This window comes from Podarcis cretensis (genome assembly GCF_951804945.1).
Source record: "Podarcis cretensis genome assembly, chromosome: 14".
NCBI classification, from domain to species: Eukaryota; Metazoa; Chordata; class Lepidosauria; order Squamata; family Lacertidae; genus Podarcis; species Podarcis cretensis.
In genome coordinates, this window is record NC_137183.1 from 30,051,554 (window position 1) to 30,068,690 (window position 17,137).

Below are 17,137 nucleotides of genomic sequence, written 5' to 3' on the forward strand. Positions count from 1 at the left end.
GGGGGCAGCTTGGGGGGTCCGGGAGGAGGAGGAGGAGGCTGCACAGAACAGGGCTAAGCTGGCAAGAATTCCTGAAGCACAGCTGTCCTGCACATTGAGAGGCCTTCTTGCTGCACAGTATAGAGGGGATTCCGTAGGCAGAATTAGCAGCTGCACTAGAAAGGACTTAAAATGCACCTGCTGGCTCAGGCCAGTGGAAGCCCATCTAGTCCAGCGTCTTCTTCTCACAGTAGCCAACCAAGTGCCCCAGTGGAAAGCTTGCAAGCAGGACCTGAGCACTAGAGCACTGTTTCCTCCTGCCGTTTCCAGTAAGGGCTATATAACTGCTAAGAGAAGCTGCAGGACATCAGAGACACAAAGGGAGGGTGTCTGAAAACCCTTGGAGGTCTGTTTGTGTGAGAAGGAAGCAGTCTTTCCTAAGACAGGGGCATTTTGCTCAAAGAGGAGGACAGCTTGGCCACCATCGCAACATCTGTTCTGGGTGGTTGGTGGAACATGTTTTTGAAGTGAAAATTACAAAGCATCATATAGAACAAGGGGAGCTAACACGCTCCCTTACAGATGTTTTTGGACGCCAATTCCTTTTGGCTCCATGTAGCCTGCCTGACCGATCTGGGATGTTGGGAGTTCTTCCAGTTGAACAACATGGGGGGCACTAAATTGACTACCCCAATATGGACGAACAAATCTGGCCTGTTCTTTTGAGTGTGTCAACAAACACGTGGATCCTGCATACTTGTATTTTCAGTAAGGCTTTAACAGACGCTTGCCAAAGGCTCCTGAGCAAATTTAGCAGCCTTGGGGTGAGAGGACAGCTCTTCTTTATAGGTCAGGAACTGGTTAAACAACACAAAGCAGAGGGTAGGAATAAACCAGCAATTCTCAGAGGAGAGGGATTCTCTCCTCCCCCGACTCCTACAAGGCAAGGGCCTGCATTGGTGCTGGTGCTTTTTAACTTCTCCCTCAAGGATCTGGAGGTTGGAAGGAGAAGCCACCTTAGATGCCATTTTGGTGTGGGTTTTTTTTTGGGGGGGGAGGTGTAAAAAGCAAATTATATTGTGCAGCACCCTAAATGGTTCTCTCCAGGTTTGGTGAATAGGCAAGAAAATGGCAAATGCTGCCCAATGTAAATGTAAATTGTTCTGCAAAGAACAGAACAAAAACTATGCATGCTGCCGTGGTTATCAAGGAGATACATATGGAATACTGCGTGCAGTTCTGATCTACCCCGGCGAGTTAAAACATCTTCATGCAAGGAAAGACAAATATTGGTGACTGTTTAGTTTGGAGGGGGAAGGCAATTAGTGGGGGGGGCAGAATTACGGAGGGTTTCACAGTGTGGAGATAGTTTTTCTGCCTCTCACATAATTTTAGAACTGACAGCTGCCCAATGAAATGGACTGGACTAGATTCGGGATGAGTGAGAGGAAGAAATTGCACATAATCGGTTGTGATAGGGATACTGAATTTCACAGGTTCAGAGGTGGGATTCAACAACCACAGTTGCAGGAGGCAGCTCTTTCCCTCACCTTGAGGGTCTCCCAACTGTCTGGCCTGTGTTGGTGGCCCAGCTAGAAGGTTGTCTGCTCTTGCACTCTTTGTTGGTGTTCCATATCTACAAGGGAAACCAGTTGTTTTCTATGGTGTCATTCTCTTCTGGATTTTTTTGCTCTGGACTAGGTGACCCTTGGGCACCTTCCGACTCTTAAGATTCTTTGATTCTATGGCTCATGAGGAACGTTACACAAACAGAGGCCAAATCCTTGTTCCTGTGCTGCAAACAACAAACCTGAGCAGTTTTCTGGAAATGCCGTTTTGAACAAAAGGTATGTGGACAACAAAGCAGGTTGTTCTGTTCATTCCCCACCAAGCAAAAAGGAGATAAACTTTTTGGCCTGCCCTCCCCTGACGCCTTCAGGCCTCTGCTGTGTGGGGTGAGGGAAGCAGCAGGAGCAAGGCCCAGGCAGGCAGGCAGGCAGCTGCTCTGGAATGCCCCCAGAGGGGCTTTGAGGGAACAGAGCAACCCTTCTCCTTCCCTTGACCTATGGAGCTCAATGCCATTGGGCCGGGGAGACACTGGGTCATGGATGCTGGTGGAGGAGCAGAAGCCCAGCTCCAAAAGGCTGGAAGAGACCTCAGTGGTGGTGGAGGACCAGGGCTGGGCACTTTGCCAGTGCATCAGTCAGTGGAAGCAGGACAGGAGCCCCTTCTGAGTCGCAGTTAATGTGGCTTTATTGGTTAGTGCAGGCCCCTCCATTTACAATCATTAGAATTACAGAGAGTTGCACACAGAAATGCGAGGGGAGAGGGGACCTTGGATTGTACATAACATGGAGGAGAGGAGGATGGCGGGGGGAGCACTGGGCTCTATTTATACAACATTCAGTAGCAACAGGAGCTGGGCTAGAAGTCCTTCTCGCCGCTGCTGCCTTTGAGAAAGGTCCCCATGAGCATGACGCAGCAGAGGAGGAATTGCGTGCTGGGGCCCCCATGCAGGAACAAGCAGAAGCAGGAGCTCAATGTCTTTCTTGTCATTTCTTTCCTGGGCTCCCCAACAGTCCCTCTGGGTGGGTGGTGGTGGGATTGCTAATGGAGCTCAGTCTGGGTTCTTTATAAACAGCAGTTTTTACAAGGTTTGCCGTAGAACGTGAAGAAGGGAGGTGCTGAAGCCAGCTTCAAAACTACAAATTTTGGGGAAGGACTCAAGCTGGTTGGGTGGGGAAATTGGGGTTGTGGAGAGCAGATCATTGAGTAACCATGGGGCGGGGAGGGATGTGGGGGAAGATATTCCCCTGAAGTACTTTCTCCTCTGGTGGAGCAGTGGGTCTAAATCCCACTGGCCCCTGCTTCAAGTTTTAAGATAGACACATTCATAGGTGGGTTAGCGCAGCAGCTTGTCTGTCCAGGCCCAGGGACCCACCACCTCGGCTGTTGGGCCTGAGCATACATGGCTTGTAGGCACTGGTCTCTGGCTGCTGCCTCATCACAAGCCATGAGGGCAAGTCCAAGACCCAAACCACAATGGATAAGCTCAACAGGAAAGCAACAATTGGGCTTGCTGGGCCCCTTCCTGCAGGGCAGGGAGCTGGAGCATGGAACTGAGCCCCTGGAGGCTGCAGAACCAAATGCCAGGGGGAAGGCAGGGGGGCAGGGGCTTGTCTATCATCTGTCAAGCTTACTGCATTTAGAAATGTGATGTTTACCCTGTGCCCTGAAACCCAGAAGCCTTCAGTGTGGTGATGGCAGCTCACAGTAAAAATATTTTAAATACACACACACACACTCACACTCACACAAAATAGCATACACAGTTCCAACAAAAGGTCAGTTCCAATTACAACCCAAAGAAACCCAAAATAAATATATAGACAGTGACCAGAAAAATAGTTCCTATGGGATTCTCCCCAGCTCCACTTTTCCTTTTTTGCCAGTCTGATGGCAGGAACAATTTAGACCAGCTAAGAGGGCTGAGCACATTCTTTCCTAGACCAAGAGCCACACCCAAAGATTCTGTAAGGCTTTTTCAGAGCTTGCCCAAAGCGTCACACCCATGATTTGTGACTTCCCAAGTGTGCTGTTCCCTCCCTCCCTGTGGCTACAATGTGCTGGGCCATCAGCCCTGGCTTTGCCAGCAGAACAGAGGACAAAAACGGGGGCCCTCACTGTGGCTGCTGACAGCTTGAAGGGCCTCTAATGCTATCTGCAATAGCTGCGAGGAGAATGGCAGTGCATGCGAGGAGCTGGAGCAAGAGCCTGCAAACACCCCCTTCACTTGGTTTGGCCCTCAGTTCTAGCAAACGGGAGGAAAGGGTGTCCTTGTATGTGCAGCAGTGCCAGCTCCATCCCCAGAGGGATCCAGTCCCCACCCACCTACCCCAATTTCCCCCCTACTAGCCACCATTTTGCTCACAGGGAAATACTGGGACTTTATGAACATGATTCTCCTCCAAAGGGCAGAGTCACTTGGCAGGGGCCAGCTTCACCTCTGGCACTGCTGAAGATGCAGTATTTGGCATTTTCTGACTGCAGAGCTGAAGGGCTTCTCTGCAATGTACTCCTTGGTGCGCCAGGCTGGATTCTTTTTCCAGCACAGCTTTGGCAGAGTGTTGGGGGGCAAGCAAGCCGGTTTCCACTTTTCTGTGTCATCATCTCCTCCTCCTCCTCCCAGCTCAGTTCTCACTTCACACCTGAGAGGCTGAGGAATGGTGCATCTCCTTCTCTTCCTGCTCTCGTCCTCCTTTTCACTGGTCTCTTGTGCTGCTTCCATCTGAAGCTACCCCGTGGGCTAAGTCGGACAAAGTTCTGGAGGTCAGAAGAGCCCTCAGGCAAGGAAGCAGGGAGGGAGGGGGCAGTGCTTTCGCAAGCAGCATCAAAGCAGCTGAATTATTCTACAGCAATGACGGAGGCAGCAAAATAAATCTGGAAAAGTGAAGCAGCTCCCAAGAGGGTCCCTCCACTCCACACACATCCAGGCATGCTGGACACGTCCTGGGCATGGTGGCAAACAAGAGCCATGTGCAGGCAGCATGTGCCCAGCAGATCCAGACCACATTTGGGACAGGAAGGAGACTTGCGCTGTGAGTAGATGGATCTCCCAGTGCTGCATGGTGGGGGGGTGGGGAAGGCGGATGGACGGATGAGATGCGCTGCTGCAGCCAGGGGGGCCTCAGAACTCGATCTTGCATGCAGGAAAGGACTCATCCTGCATCACCACTGTGCTGCTGCTGGCCAGGACCATGATGCTTAGCTCCTGCTGCTTCTCATGGGTCTGTTGGTACCATTCCCGGGTCACTTCCGTGTCATGTGTTGGGATGAGAGTCACCTGAGGAAGCACAAGAGACAGACTGGGAAGGGGTTTCCCTGGTGCTCTGGCCAATCACGGCAGGGCCAGGAAACAAGGTAGCTACCTCTAGCTAATAGAGCATCCCTTGCAGAGGCAGAAGGAGGTTTGCTGCAGGGTTGGGTCAAAGGAGCAGGCTGGAGCTAATTTTTCCAGAAGCTAGAGCAGATCTGGTGGAGGTAAGTGGGCCTCCCTCTTTGGACTTGGCTCAGAATTATTCTAGGCCAAGGAGAGGTGGCTGGGTGGGCCAATGGAGACAATGCTTTCCTGGCCAGATGAGACCAAGCAGTAACTGAGCACTGGCTTGCCTGGTGGGCATAGGGCTAGGACTGACTTAGGCAGTTTCCCTTCAAGTGAACAGTTCTTGTTGCACTGAGAAGTCATACTTTGCAGAGAAAGCAAGCTCTCCATGAGCCATGCTCTGCTGTAGCCCTTAGGTATGCTTGCAAACTCTCACCCTCTCCTCCCCCCACTGGCTCCACAGAGAAGCCAGCCCAGCCCGTACCTGCAGGTTCTCCCCCCACTGGGCCTTCCCTTCCAGGAGGGCGTCCAACACTGCGCGACTGGGCTCCCCGCTGCCTGGGTCGTTGCCGCTCATGACGTAGTAGGAGGCCCGGACCCTCTTGAAGAATTCCTGGTCCGTGTTCTTCCCACTGCAGTGATTGGGGATGTAAGCCAGGTCCACATAGATGGGGGGCCCAGGGGGCACAGAGGAGCTGCTTTTGGGGTTGCTGGAGACTTAGGGAGAGAGAAGAGGGAGGGGATATTAAACCAGCTGGTGGCAGCTGGGCAGGGTGGTTGCTAGCCCATCAGCTCTTGGTGAAAATGCCCCAACTAGGGATCTCTCGCATAACATTGTTCTTACTTTAAAAAATAGTAAATTTTATTAATATTTTCCACACAACAAGAAACAGAAAACAAAAAATAACAATAGACAAAACACAAAACAAACATATGAAAAACAAATCCAAAACTTACAAATTAATAGTATAAACACTAAAAAGGAAAACAAACGTTGACTTCCACCAATCCCACAGCAGCTCCTTTACCTCTCATTGTATCTTCCTGTTTTCCGTATCACCTCAATCCTAGCATCTGGCTAGGATCACCTGGATGGTGATCCCTTTGCATCTCTTCCTGAGATCCCTCCAGAGAGATTCCCCCTCATAATAATGTATTTGGTAATAGCCACACCACAGTGCAGAGTTTCAGAACTGGAGATAGTGTATTTTCCACCAGCAAATCAGGTAGGCCTGATTTGTCATCCATGCCCAAGATTAAATCCACAGGAAGTGCTTCTGGCAATCTTTGACCCTAAACCAGGGAGCAGAAGCAGCACATCCTGGTTCTGGGAAAGTCTCCCCGACTTTGAGCAGAAGACAAACGGCTGGACACAACCAGAGGTGAGAGCACAGATGCCCCCACAATTCCCACCAAGAGGGCCAGGCCTCTGCTCAGTCTTACCTGGGCTGGTTTTGACGCCATTGACGAGGTTCTTGCCAGGGTTGGGGGGACCTGTCTCTTCTCCATGGGCCTTCAGGGGCTTCTCTCTCTTGGCCAGTGCTGGCTTTGGAGGCCGGTCTGGTGGCTGTTGCTTCAAGGGGGTCGGGGACCATTTCTCAGGCTTCCGGGCAGGGGAAGAGGACTTGGGCTTGCCCAGCGGCTTCCTCACCCCTTTGTTTTTCTCCTTCAGATCCTTCTTGGATATTTTGTCAGGCCTGCTCATGTTCTGATCATTGAGCAGCACCTCGGGGTCCATCATGCAGACATCTGGGTGTGGAGGGTGAGGATGGGGGTCCACCAGGGTGATGGGTGGGGGGTCATGACCAGCTCTTGTGCTGCTGCTGCTGCTGCTGTGATGGGAGCTGCCCACAGCTTTGTCGACTGGGAGGAAATCAGCGTCTTCATCGGAGTCCATGGCCGCATCGGCTGTGATGGAGGGGCATTCCTCTGTTTCTGGAGGGACATCCGAGTCAGACTGGGAGGTGCCAGAGTCACTTGCAGAGGTGGGGGGAGTTTCTTCTGCTGTGGCAGGGGGTTGCCTATGGCCACCAGGGAGGGAGTGTGGCCTTCCTTTCACAGAAGGGTGACCTTCAGCCTGGGAACATTCACTCTCCTCTGATGAATCCTGAGGACTGGGATTGATGAACGATGGGGACAGCTCTCCCTTCCTTTGCTTATACTCACACGAGAACCTCTGCCCGTACTCTGAGGTGGCTCCCAGAGATGGCTCCAACTCATGGGAGGCGTCACCATGATCCTCTGCTTGGCTGCCATGCTGGGCATCTGGAAAGAAGGGCGGGAAAGCTGGCTCACAGCTCAACAAGGAAGAGGGACGGCTTTGTCTCTCACAGTCCTCCTTCTCGTCATCCTCCTTCTCATCGTCGTCTTCCTCCTCCTTGTCCTCCTCACTCCTTGTTGCCCCTGTGAGATGTGGCCCACCATGGAAAGCAAGGGGGCTGAGGCTCACCTCTGTGGGCCCGTTGGCAGTGGCAGCTGCCTCCTGCTGGCAGTGGGGGGAAACAGCCAGGATGTCAGGGAGGGGAGTGGCTGCTGGCCACTCTCCAGGGCTTGGGGGCTGCTGTGTGCAGCCAACTGTGCAGCTGGACTCAGACTGCTGAGTGGGCAGAGAGGGCAGGCCCAAGCTGGCAGAGGCATCTCCTCCCATTTCACCTGAAAACATCTTTGCAGAACCTGCTGGAAGCTGTGGGGATGTGGGTTGCTGTGCTCTCTGGGCATCTGGCCCAGCAGCTGTTCCTCGATAGGGGGGGAACAAGGGGCTCTCACTGACTGCTGGATGTGTTGAGATGGAGGCCCTCAAGAAGGTTTCCTCAGGAGAGCTAGATGACTCCCTGTGCAGCTGCTGCTCTTGGGGTGCCCCAGAGAGAAGCTTCCCTCCTCCTGCTGCGAACGATGAATCCTCACTAGAAACCTTTTTGGATACCTCCAAGTATTCATCTCTCTTGCCCTTTTCAAAGGGGTCAGAATCAGGGATGCCAAAAGCGAGGGATTTGTCCCGTAAGTGGGATGAGAAATGTGCTTCGTGTCGGAACAGGATGGATGGCTGGTGCATGCCCAGGGAAGAGAGTTCAAAGCCCGAGGAAGAGCAATCCAGCCCTTTCGTCAGCAGCGCTGGGCCCTTTGGAGGGTCCTTCTCTTTAGCAGCAGAACCAAAGCAGAAGCCTTTGGAGTCGGTATCACCAAAGCCTTTCCCTATGGAGGCCTCTTCCTCCTCCTCTTCTTCTTCTTCTTCTTCCTCCTCCTCCTCCTCTTCTTCCTCCTCCTCCTCCTTTTTGGAGCATGGCTTGCTTGAGGCCCACTCCTGCCTTTCTGGACCTGCAAGGCTGCCATAGGCAGCAACATCCTCAGCCTTCAAGACTGTTCTCTCTTTCTGACTCTCCTCTCCCAACAATGCACCATAGGATGCTCCTTGCCATGTCGCTGACAGACAGTCCTCCTTCTCCAGTCCTGAAATGTCTGCATAGGGTTCCTCTTCCCTCTCTCTGGCTGGCTTCAGAGCTGAAGGGGGCTCCCCTGGGTGCTTGGATTCCTTTTCGGACTTCTCCTTGGCCCCCTTCTCCAACTCTGAGTCGCTGGCGCTCTCTTCTCCCCTTCTGGCTTGCTCATAGTACATATCCTTGGGCAGGGAGTGCTTGGGAGAAGGAGACCTTTGCTCCTGGCTGATGTTTGCATCTGGAGGGTGGGCACCTTCAATGTAAAGAGCTGTCTCCTCCTGCTTCAGCATGCCTGCCACATCAGTGTGGGAGGTAAAGCCTTTGTCCTCCAGAGAGGCTGCAGGCGGGGAGCTCACCAGACTTCCTGGCAGAAGAGGTGAAGAGTCTGCAAGGCTCTCATCAGGCTGTGGGTTGTCCTGGGCTGCCAAGCTCTGTGGTACACTGGGCTTCTCTGCTATCTGAAGAGGATGGCCCTGGGCATGGACCTCTGCATACTCAAAGGAGGGCTCTGCTTTGTCCTTTGGGGAAACTGGAGACGAGAGCTCTTTCTCAGTAGGAGTGTAGAGGCAAGACTCTTCTTCCTTGGAGGAGATGGGGTAAAGGGTTGTCCCTATCTTGAGACCCACATCTTTTCCAAGGTGGCCAATGCTAGACATGACAACATTCTCATAGATATCTGCATAATGGAAAGTCTTCTCATGAGGGTAAGGAGTTGCTTCTCTCTCTTCCCCTTTCCCAAGAGTGTCAACTTTGGGTTCACAGAGCCCAGACTGACTGGGAGAGTCTGTGGTGCTGAACCAGGAGTGATGCTCTGCTTGGTCAATGGAGACTGTGTCCTGCAAAGGGGTTGCGAGGTCTCCACTTCCTCCAAGGTGGGTGGACTCACTCTTCCCTGGCTCCACAACTGCAGGGGCCCTGTCTTCCTGGGATCCTACTGGACTCAGCAGAGCTGCCCTCACAACCTGCTCCTTTTGGCTTTCCTCTGAGCAAGTGTGAGATTCCATCTCAGCCTCCTGCTCTCTGTCCTGCATCTCTTTGGGATCCCACTTGCTTTTGTAGACATCATCACTCTCTGATCTCCTCTCTGTGGTTCCTGACTGGAGTGTGGGCACACTTTGGTCTACTGCAGGGGACTTTCGCTGCTCTGGCGCAGATGCTTCTCTCTCCTCTTCCAAAGCAGGAGGCTCCACCACAGAGCTGGACCATGGCTCTGTGGCCACTTCCTCCTCAGCTTGCTCAGGGGGGGACTCCTCCCTCCACCCTGTTGTGGGCGGAATCTTGACCTGGTGTGGAGGGGACAGTGTGGCCCATTCCAGGCCGGATGTTGACACACTTTCTAGCCCAGGAGATGGGGGGCTTTTGGAGCCAGGCATCTTAGATTCCTTTATGTCCAGGGCACTGTGTTCAGCAGCTGCTTGTGGAAATGCCTGTGTTTGGTCAGATGATGTTTCTGGCACCTGCTGGGCCACAACCTTGTCACTCGCATGGGGAAAGCGGTTCTCAGGAGGTGTCTCTTGCTTCAAAGTGGCAAAGTCTTCATGGAAGTGCCTGTATCCTGAGTCCCAAATGTCTTTCATGGCCAGTCCAGAAATGTCATCTTCAGACTCTGCCGCAGAGTGAGAAATCACTCCCTCTTCAGTCATGGGAGGAGGAGGAGGAGCCTTTGTTTCATGTTTTTCTGCTTCCTCATCCAAGAAGGTACATTCCCCTCTTTCTTTCCCATACTTTGGCTTTTGCTCTTTGCATGGCACTTCCTTCATCTCCTCTGGAAACCACACTTTCTTCTCAGAGTTTGTGTCTTTCAGATAAATATCTTCCATTTCTGGAGATTCCTCTTCCTCCTCCTCCTCCTCCTCCTCTTCAGTATCCTGCTCCTCTTCCAGCAACTGACGAGGCCCCATCTCCTCAGAGGATACTTGCGAGGGCTCCTTCTCTAAAACTGGGCTTGGTTCTGTGAAGCTTGAAGACTTTGAACCTGGACTTTCTTTGGGGGAAGGTCTTGGAGATGGTTCTTTGATGGGCTCTTTTTCAGCTAAGGATACGGCTCTGGCATCTTCCATAATAGTGTCTGCAGAAGACATCGTGAGGGTGGCATGACTGTCTTGGAATGGATCCTTCCCATGGAATGAAAGGGAACTAAGCGAATTGTCTTTGACCAAAGCTTCAGATGTTTTGCTTCCAAAAGGGCTCTGCTCTGTGTAAGATTGGTAGCTCATTTCAGGAGAGAATTGTTCTGTGAACACGTCTGATGAGGACTTCTGAGCAGGGACCTCTTTTGTAGACAGAGACTGAGCATCAGGTTGAGAACCCTCTCCTGTGAACAAGTGCAAAGAGGTTTCTTCACTAAGGCTCACAGAAATGTCACTGCCTTCTGGGGAAGAGTATTTGATAGCAACTGAGGGGGGTCCATCTTGGCCTAAGTTGCGCTCTGTGAAATGTAGAGCATTCCCATCTTCTGGCAATTTTTCCATGGCAATATCATCTGAATATTTTGCTTTCCCAGGAGTGTCTTCAATAAATGGGAACACCTTTGCTTCCTCTGGTGAAAGCGGTTTTGTGGGCGCTTGTGAAGAACTCTCACCAAAAGCTCTATCGGAAAGTTCCTCCCACCCTTCTGGAGGAGGAATTTCAGCCGCAGAGAAGAGCACCTCATGGGTAGGACACTTCATGCTTTCCTGGGAGGCTTCCTCGGTAGTGTCTGCTCCCTTCAATGGAGAGCCCTCTTTGGGCTCTAGAAGTGTGTCTTTGGTGAGAGGATAAAGGTCAGAAATGTCCAGGGTCTCTTGCTTGTGGTAGAAGCTGATGGCCAGCTCCTCTTTCTCAAGAAGCAGTCTCCGATCCTCACTCTGGACAGGTGCAGGTTCTGATGCAGTCACACTTTCTGGGACAGGCTTGTCTTGAAGGACAGTTGATGCCTCTTTCCCCCCAGAAAAGAGCCCCTCAGTAGCAGCGACCTCTCCTTCAAAAGCCCTGGAGATCTCAGTGGCTTTGCTGGGACTTCTTTCTTCATCCCATTTCACAGGGGCCTCAGAAGACTTGTCAAACAGCTCAGCCTCCACAGTGTCCGATTTCTCCTCTACAGGGGACTGGTGGAAAGGTGTGTGCCCAGCGCTGGTGGGGCCCGACTGGGTGGGAGATGCCATCTTGACTGTGCTGTCATCAGGGCTCATGCACCGCTCTTCAGCCTCACCAGAGCCTGCAACTACCTGCAGCAACTGGGCTTCTCCGTCGAGTATCAGCATGGCCTCTTGGGATCCTTCCACTGGCACTCCTGTTAAATCATCTCCCAGGGGCCCTTGCTGAGAAAACAAAGGTGCATCATAATGACCCTGTGCTCTCCAAGGCTTCTCAATATTTGGTGTCTCATCTTCTTCCTCCTCCTCGTCTTCCTCCTCCTCCTGTTCTGGTTCCTGTTGCTGCTGCAGGCCCTTTTTACAGGCCTCAAGCCTCCTCTCACCTTCTGCTTGTATACGGAAGTCTTCTGGAGGTGGAGACTTGAAGCCTTTGTCCTCCTCTAGTGAAGATGTGGGAGAAATGGTGCCAGCGGAGGGAACATAGTCCAGACCTTGGGTAGCCTCTGTTCTAGAGGAAGGAATGCTGTTCACTGTATCCAGCAGCAAGGAGCTTTTGCCTGTATCCTCTGTCTGCGGTGCTGTTATCGAGGCAACAGACTGGTCCTCTGCAACAGAGGTGGCAAAAGAGGAGAGCTTGTCACACTCTGTGATGGATGTTGCTGAAGAAACATGCTCCTCTTCTGCCAAGGGGGCAGCCACAATGTTGGTGGGGTAGGCAAGGACTGCAGGGTCTTGGCCAGCAGCTGCCATGGCCTGGATCCCGTGGATAGCTTCAAAGGAGCCAGTCTGGTCTGGCACCGCAATGTCAGAGGAGCTAATATCTGTCTTGAGCTGGGGCAGCCTCTCCTCCTGCTCATCGTGGATCTCTTCATCGGAGATGGTCTGCTCTGTCTCTGAGTAGCCAGGGATGGTCTCATCCTGGATGTAGGAGATGTGTTCTCCAAGTGGGGCTGGAGCGCTGCCCAGGCAGGATTCCTCTTCCTCCCCCTTGCCCATTCTTTGCTTCCCAGGCAGTCTGCTTTCCTCCTTGGCCTCTTTTTCCTTCCCTCTGGAGGGAAAGAGGGGACCTTCTGGCTGCTGGAAGAGAGAAGGCTCACTTTTCTCTGCCTCTTGCCTTTTGGCCTCTGCAAGAGGCTGTTCAGTCCCTTCCAGCTCTGCCTGTTCCAATCCCTTGTCTCTCCTGTCCATTTGCCTCTCTGCCTGTGTCTCCATCCACTTCATTTCCAAAGCAGAATATTTGTCTTCCGAGTAGTCACCGGAAGCCTGCATTATATCTCTCTCTCCTGCTTCTTTTCCGGAGACTTCTGCTGTTCTCTCAAGGGGCTCCCCCAAGGCGGCTGCTCTCTCATCAGGTCTTTTGGGCATTTCCCCTCCCCCCTCCTTGCCCGTTTCCTCCTCTGTTGCCCCTTGGGACCAGGAGTCTGGGCCACTGACTCCTTCTGGGATCAGGTCTGTCTCCTGAGCAGCCACATCACTAAGCCCCTGCTTTTCTGCTTCTCCTTCTGCAGGACCAGGTGCCTCTGGAAGCCGGGCCTGCTTTTCAGCCTTAAGCTCCTCAAAGTCCTTGGTGAGGTCCTCTGGGGAAGACAAGACCAGCCTGTGCTCAGCCACGCCTGCTGGTTCTGGGGGCTGGCTTGGTGGCTTCCTGGGCACAGGCAAAGCCTTCTTTGGCTCTCCATGGGCAGCGTCCTTCTCAGCTTTGCTGCGAGCTTTCTCCACTTTGATCCGACCAGGAGCTTTTGCCTTGTACAAAGTCTTCCTCACTTCAGGGGTGAATGACTTCAAGTCTGGCTTTGAAATCTTTTTCAGCTCTGGCTTGGCTTCCTTCTTTTTCTCTTCTTTCTTTGACTCCTTCCTTTCCTCTTTCTTCCCATCGTCTTTCTTAATCTCCTTCCTCTCTTTCTTGATCTCTTTCTTCTCCTTGTCCCTTTTCTCCTCCAGCTTAGACACTTTCTCCTTGAGGTGCTTCTTGCCCATTTTGTCCTTGCTGTGTTTCCTTTTCTCTGCTTTGAGGGCATCGCTGGAGTCCATTCTTACTTTCTCTGCCTTGGGGGGCTTTTCCAGTGGCTCCTTGGCCTTCTTCTCTGTCTTGGCCTCTTTGAGGACCTCGGACTTCGCCTCCTTTGCTCCCTCCTCACCACCTGCCTTGGCAGCTGCCGGCTTAGAAGACTTGAGGCTTTCCTTGCTGTCTGTCCTCTGCTTGATCTTGGTCTGCTTGAGTGCCAGGGTGGGAAGGCCGGAGGCAATTTCCTTTTGCGTAGCAACAGGATACTTCAGGAAATCCAAGTGCCTGAGTTTCTCAAGCCCTTCCAAAATCTTGTTTTGTGGTGCATTCCCAGGGAACAAAACTCGCACTATTTTTTCCATTGGACTTGCTGGGAGCCACACAACCAAGGCGGTGATGGAGGTCAGGTAGGGTACAGAGATCTCCCCTTCCTTCCCATTGGCCAGAATGATGCCTGTCTTGGCCTTGCTGTTACCAGCCCACTTCTGCATGAGGAACTGCATCTCCTTGCTCTCCTTGACTGGGTTCAAGACATACATGTCCAGTTTCCCAACACCCATTTTGTGGAACAAGGTGATGGGCTCAATTGTGTTGCTGACAACCCTGTAAAGGGGCTCTGGCTTCACGCCCAGCCTGTTGAGGTACTGCAGGGTCAGGCTAGCCTCCTCAATGCTTCTCTTGACCTTCATGGAAGACTCGGGCATTTTGAGCTTCTCAGGGACATTGAAGAAAACCACCCCAAGCTCAGGGGAGATGAGATTCTTCATCCAGTCACTGTAGTTGGTGGAGCCCTGAGACTGCTCCTCGTCCTGCTCAGCGATCTTCCTCTGCAAGAGACCATTGATGCCAGGGAGGTTATCAGCCCCAATGTGGGTAAGGAGAACAGAGTCAATTCTGTCCAGGTGCCGCACCAGCTTCCAGAAACAGGACTTCCTCTCTGAACCGCCATCCACCAGGATGTTGAACCCATTGACAGCAAAGAGCGCTGAATCCCCCCTCCCTCCAGGGAAGATGTAGCAGCAGGGCTTGGACAGCTTGAGGAAGCCCCCTGAGGTTGGGGGTTCCAAGAGGTCAAAGGGAGATGGGACATCCACTGTCTCAGAGACATACTCGGCAAACTCTGAGATCCCATCCATCTCTGGCAGAATTGGGTCAGGGTTCAGTCTCAGACTGAGAAGGTCCTGGAATCGGGGGTGTCCTAGGTTGCTCCAATCTCCCTCTCCCAAGCACGACACAGTCAGGGAGGCCTTGGAAGCTGGATCTGTGTTGCTGAGAAGCTGGGCAACCTACAAGAGTCAGAAGCAGGCAATAGTCAGAAGCACCACAAAAGGTCCTTGACACCCCCCCAAATGTCTTTTTTAGTCAAATCCATGCAAGCTCAACTGTTAACTAGAACTGGAAACCTACCAGTCAACCTATGTAACTAACTATTGTTCTTGGGTGGCCAGAGGTGTCCACCAGATGTATCAATAATAGCATCCTGGAAATATGTTACTCTGGAGACTAATAATCTGAAAGGGGCCTCTGCAGGAAATCGAGTGTTTCCCAAGCCTACAATAAGCCAGGAGCTGGAATGCATGGTGAATAAAGTTCTGGTAACACATCCTGAATGCCTGGGAAGATTTGTAACGTGTACAACAGTAGTAGCAGGAATCCTCATTTAAGGTGGTCCCAAACTCAGTACTCCATGACACTGCAGGGTGTTAATCTTAGGCAAAGGATTTTCCAAGACAAGCTGTGAAATAAGACTTAACCTAGGACTAAAAAGAAGACAACAGCCTGAGGATGGCCTCCAAAGCCACCTTTGTCAGCCAGATTCTTACACATACAAATCCCAGATTCCCCACCCACCCAATTTACCTCTGGATCTGCAAGGATCTCAGCAAATTTCTGGTAGGTGAAGGTCCCAGCCTGCAGGATCAAATCTCCTTCTTGGTCTGTGCTCTGTCCACAGAGCACCAGCAGCTTGTAGGCAGAAGGGTCACATATCAAGGAACGAACCTGTTTGCAGCAGGAGAGACAGTTTCAGCTCCTGAGTTTTGGACTTGCAGAAATGCTGCCCTCACTCGGATAATGCAAACGGTCATGTCTGATGAATGAGCTTGGAGAGGCAGCCCCATTGAGAGGCAGCTTGCATCTTGCCTAAACATGCTTGAGTATGGGCTCTAGACACAGCCCCATAATATCCCAGTCCTGCCCCAGGCAAGGTCACAGGAGGGGTGGCAGGGAACCCAAATATCCCCACACCTGGTCAGGATAATCTGTGCAGTCAAATTTAGCTGCAGGCAGAGAGGAAAGGCAGCCATGTCCCTAGAAGTGGGGGAGGGAACTGGGTGCAGTCCTGAACACAGGGCTTTGCAGGAGGGTCTTTGTTTTAAGGCCTTTATCTACTCCCCTTCATAAATATTTATCCTGACGGGGCAGGAAGATGGTTTCACAAGGGATTTGTAGCTGGTTTGCCCCCAAAGTCAAGAAGCGGGCAACTTTTGCACCATGCCACTGTAGCAACTCTTAGAGGTGTAATTCCATTGGTTACATTGACCCCAGGTAGGCAGGAACCCCAGAGCTTTACCTCTGACACAGTGCTCTGTTCATCAGGGTTTACTAGGATGACTGTGTCCAGGTCCTCACTCTGGTGGTGGAGGGTCCTCTGACCTAGGGAGACAGTAGAAAAGGCTATGTTCAAAACAAGTGCTCATAGTCAGAGCCCAAGGGCAAAACAACTGCCTTCAGAACCAGGCCATTGTGGCTATCCAGGAGAAGATGGAAGGGCTGGCAGTTTCCAAGCTGGCTTCAGCTTTCCCTGCCCTGTTCCTGAGGAAAGTGACCTCCAGTAGAGCAGCCCAGACCAGCTACTTTTGAACTCCCACCCCAGGGAAGCTGCAGGAAGATTCCTTGGTGAGTGGCTTCAAACAACAAATGAAAACCAAACTAGACCAATACATTTTGGCACAGGAAGTATTGCTCTGCACAGTTTATGCTAGCCATTTGGGGGGCTGACTTCAGCTTTCATTGGGACAGAAAGTGATTTGCTTTAGGGCTGAAAAGCTGCTCTGGAGTCCTGCAAATTTGAGATGTGTGCTGATGAGGAAGCTTCTTCCAGCACTGCTGGATATGCAGATGTGTTTTGATGTTCAATGAGCAAGACATAAACATGCCCATAGCATGGATCTTGCAAATGCTCTAGCTTCGGGCAGCCCCTCCCCGCTCCTCAGAATTGTGCAGGCAGTTGTGAGTTTGGGAAATGAGCAGTGTGTGTGTGTGTGTGTGTGTGTGTGTGGTGAGGGTTCCTCATGAGCCTGCAGTGATCTTTGCAAAAGAGATGAGCTGCCCAACCCAATACTTTCCCTGGGAGTCTGGGCTCCTGCTGCTGAGTTGTAAAACACTCCATGGGTTGAGCTCTGTGGCCAATTTAAAATGCATCCATTAAAAAAAAAAAAAAAAAAGACAGACACACAGTGTGTGTGTGTGTGTGTGTGTGTGTGTGTGTGTGTGTGCGCGCGCGCCCGTGCACCCAGGATTTTGCACTACAGCAGCTGTTCCTGCTTGGCATCCATCGTACAGCAGCTGCTCTGGGCTCCAAGGACTGAGCTGAAGCCATGAGCTGCTCAATTCCCCTCCCCTCCCTGGCCCTTCCAGCTCTCTGTATTTCTCTATAGATGAAGATGGACAGAGGATTTTGAAAGGAGGGAGGGTGTTCTGGAAATGCTTAAAAGGAGGGAGGGTGTTCATAAAACGATTTTATGACAAAAATCAAGCACAC

General features: G+C 52.0%; 1 protein-coding gene across 2 annotated transcripts in view; it reads right to left on the reverse strand.

The window, feature by feature from the left end:
- Nucleotides 1-3,414: 3,414 nt before the first annotated feature.
- Nucleotides 3,415-17,137, reverse strand: part of MAP1A (microtubule associated protein 1A) — a 36,179-nt gene continuing 22,456 nt past the window's right edge. For both annotated transcript variants that reach the window (XM_079952728.1, XM_079952729.1), the window contains 5 exons: nt 15,947-16,029; nt 15,235-15,375; nt 6,305-14,660; nt 5,346-5,578; nt 3,415-4,822 (listed from right to left, as the gene is read on the reverse strand). In XM_079952728.1, coding sequence (XP_079808854.1) covers nt 4,667-4,822; nt 5,346-5,578; nt 6,305-14,660; nt 15,235-15,375; nt 15,947-16,029 — 8,969 coding nt within the window. In that variant the 3' untranslated portion in view covers nt 3,415-4,666. The remainder of the gene's footprint in view (nt 4,823-5,345; nt 5,579-6,304; nt 14,661-15,234; nt 15,376-15,946; nt 16,030-17,137) is intronic.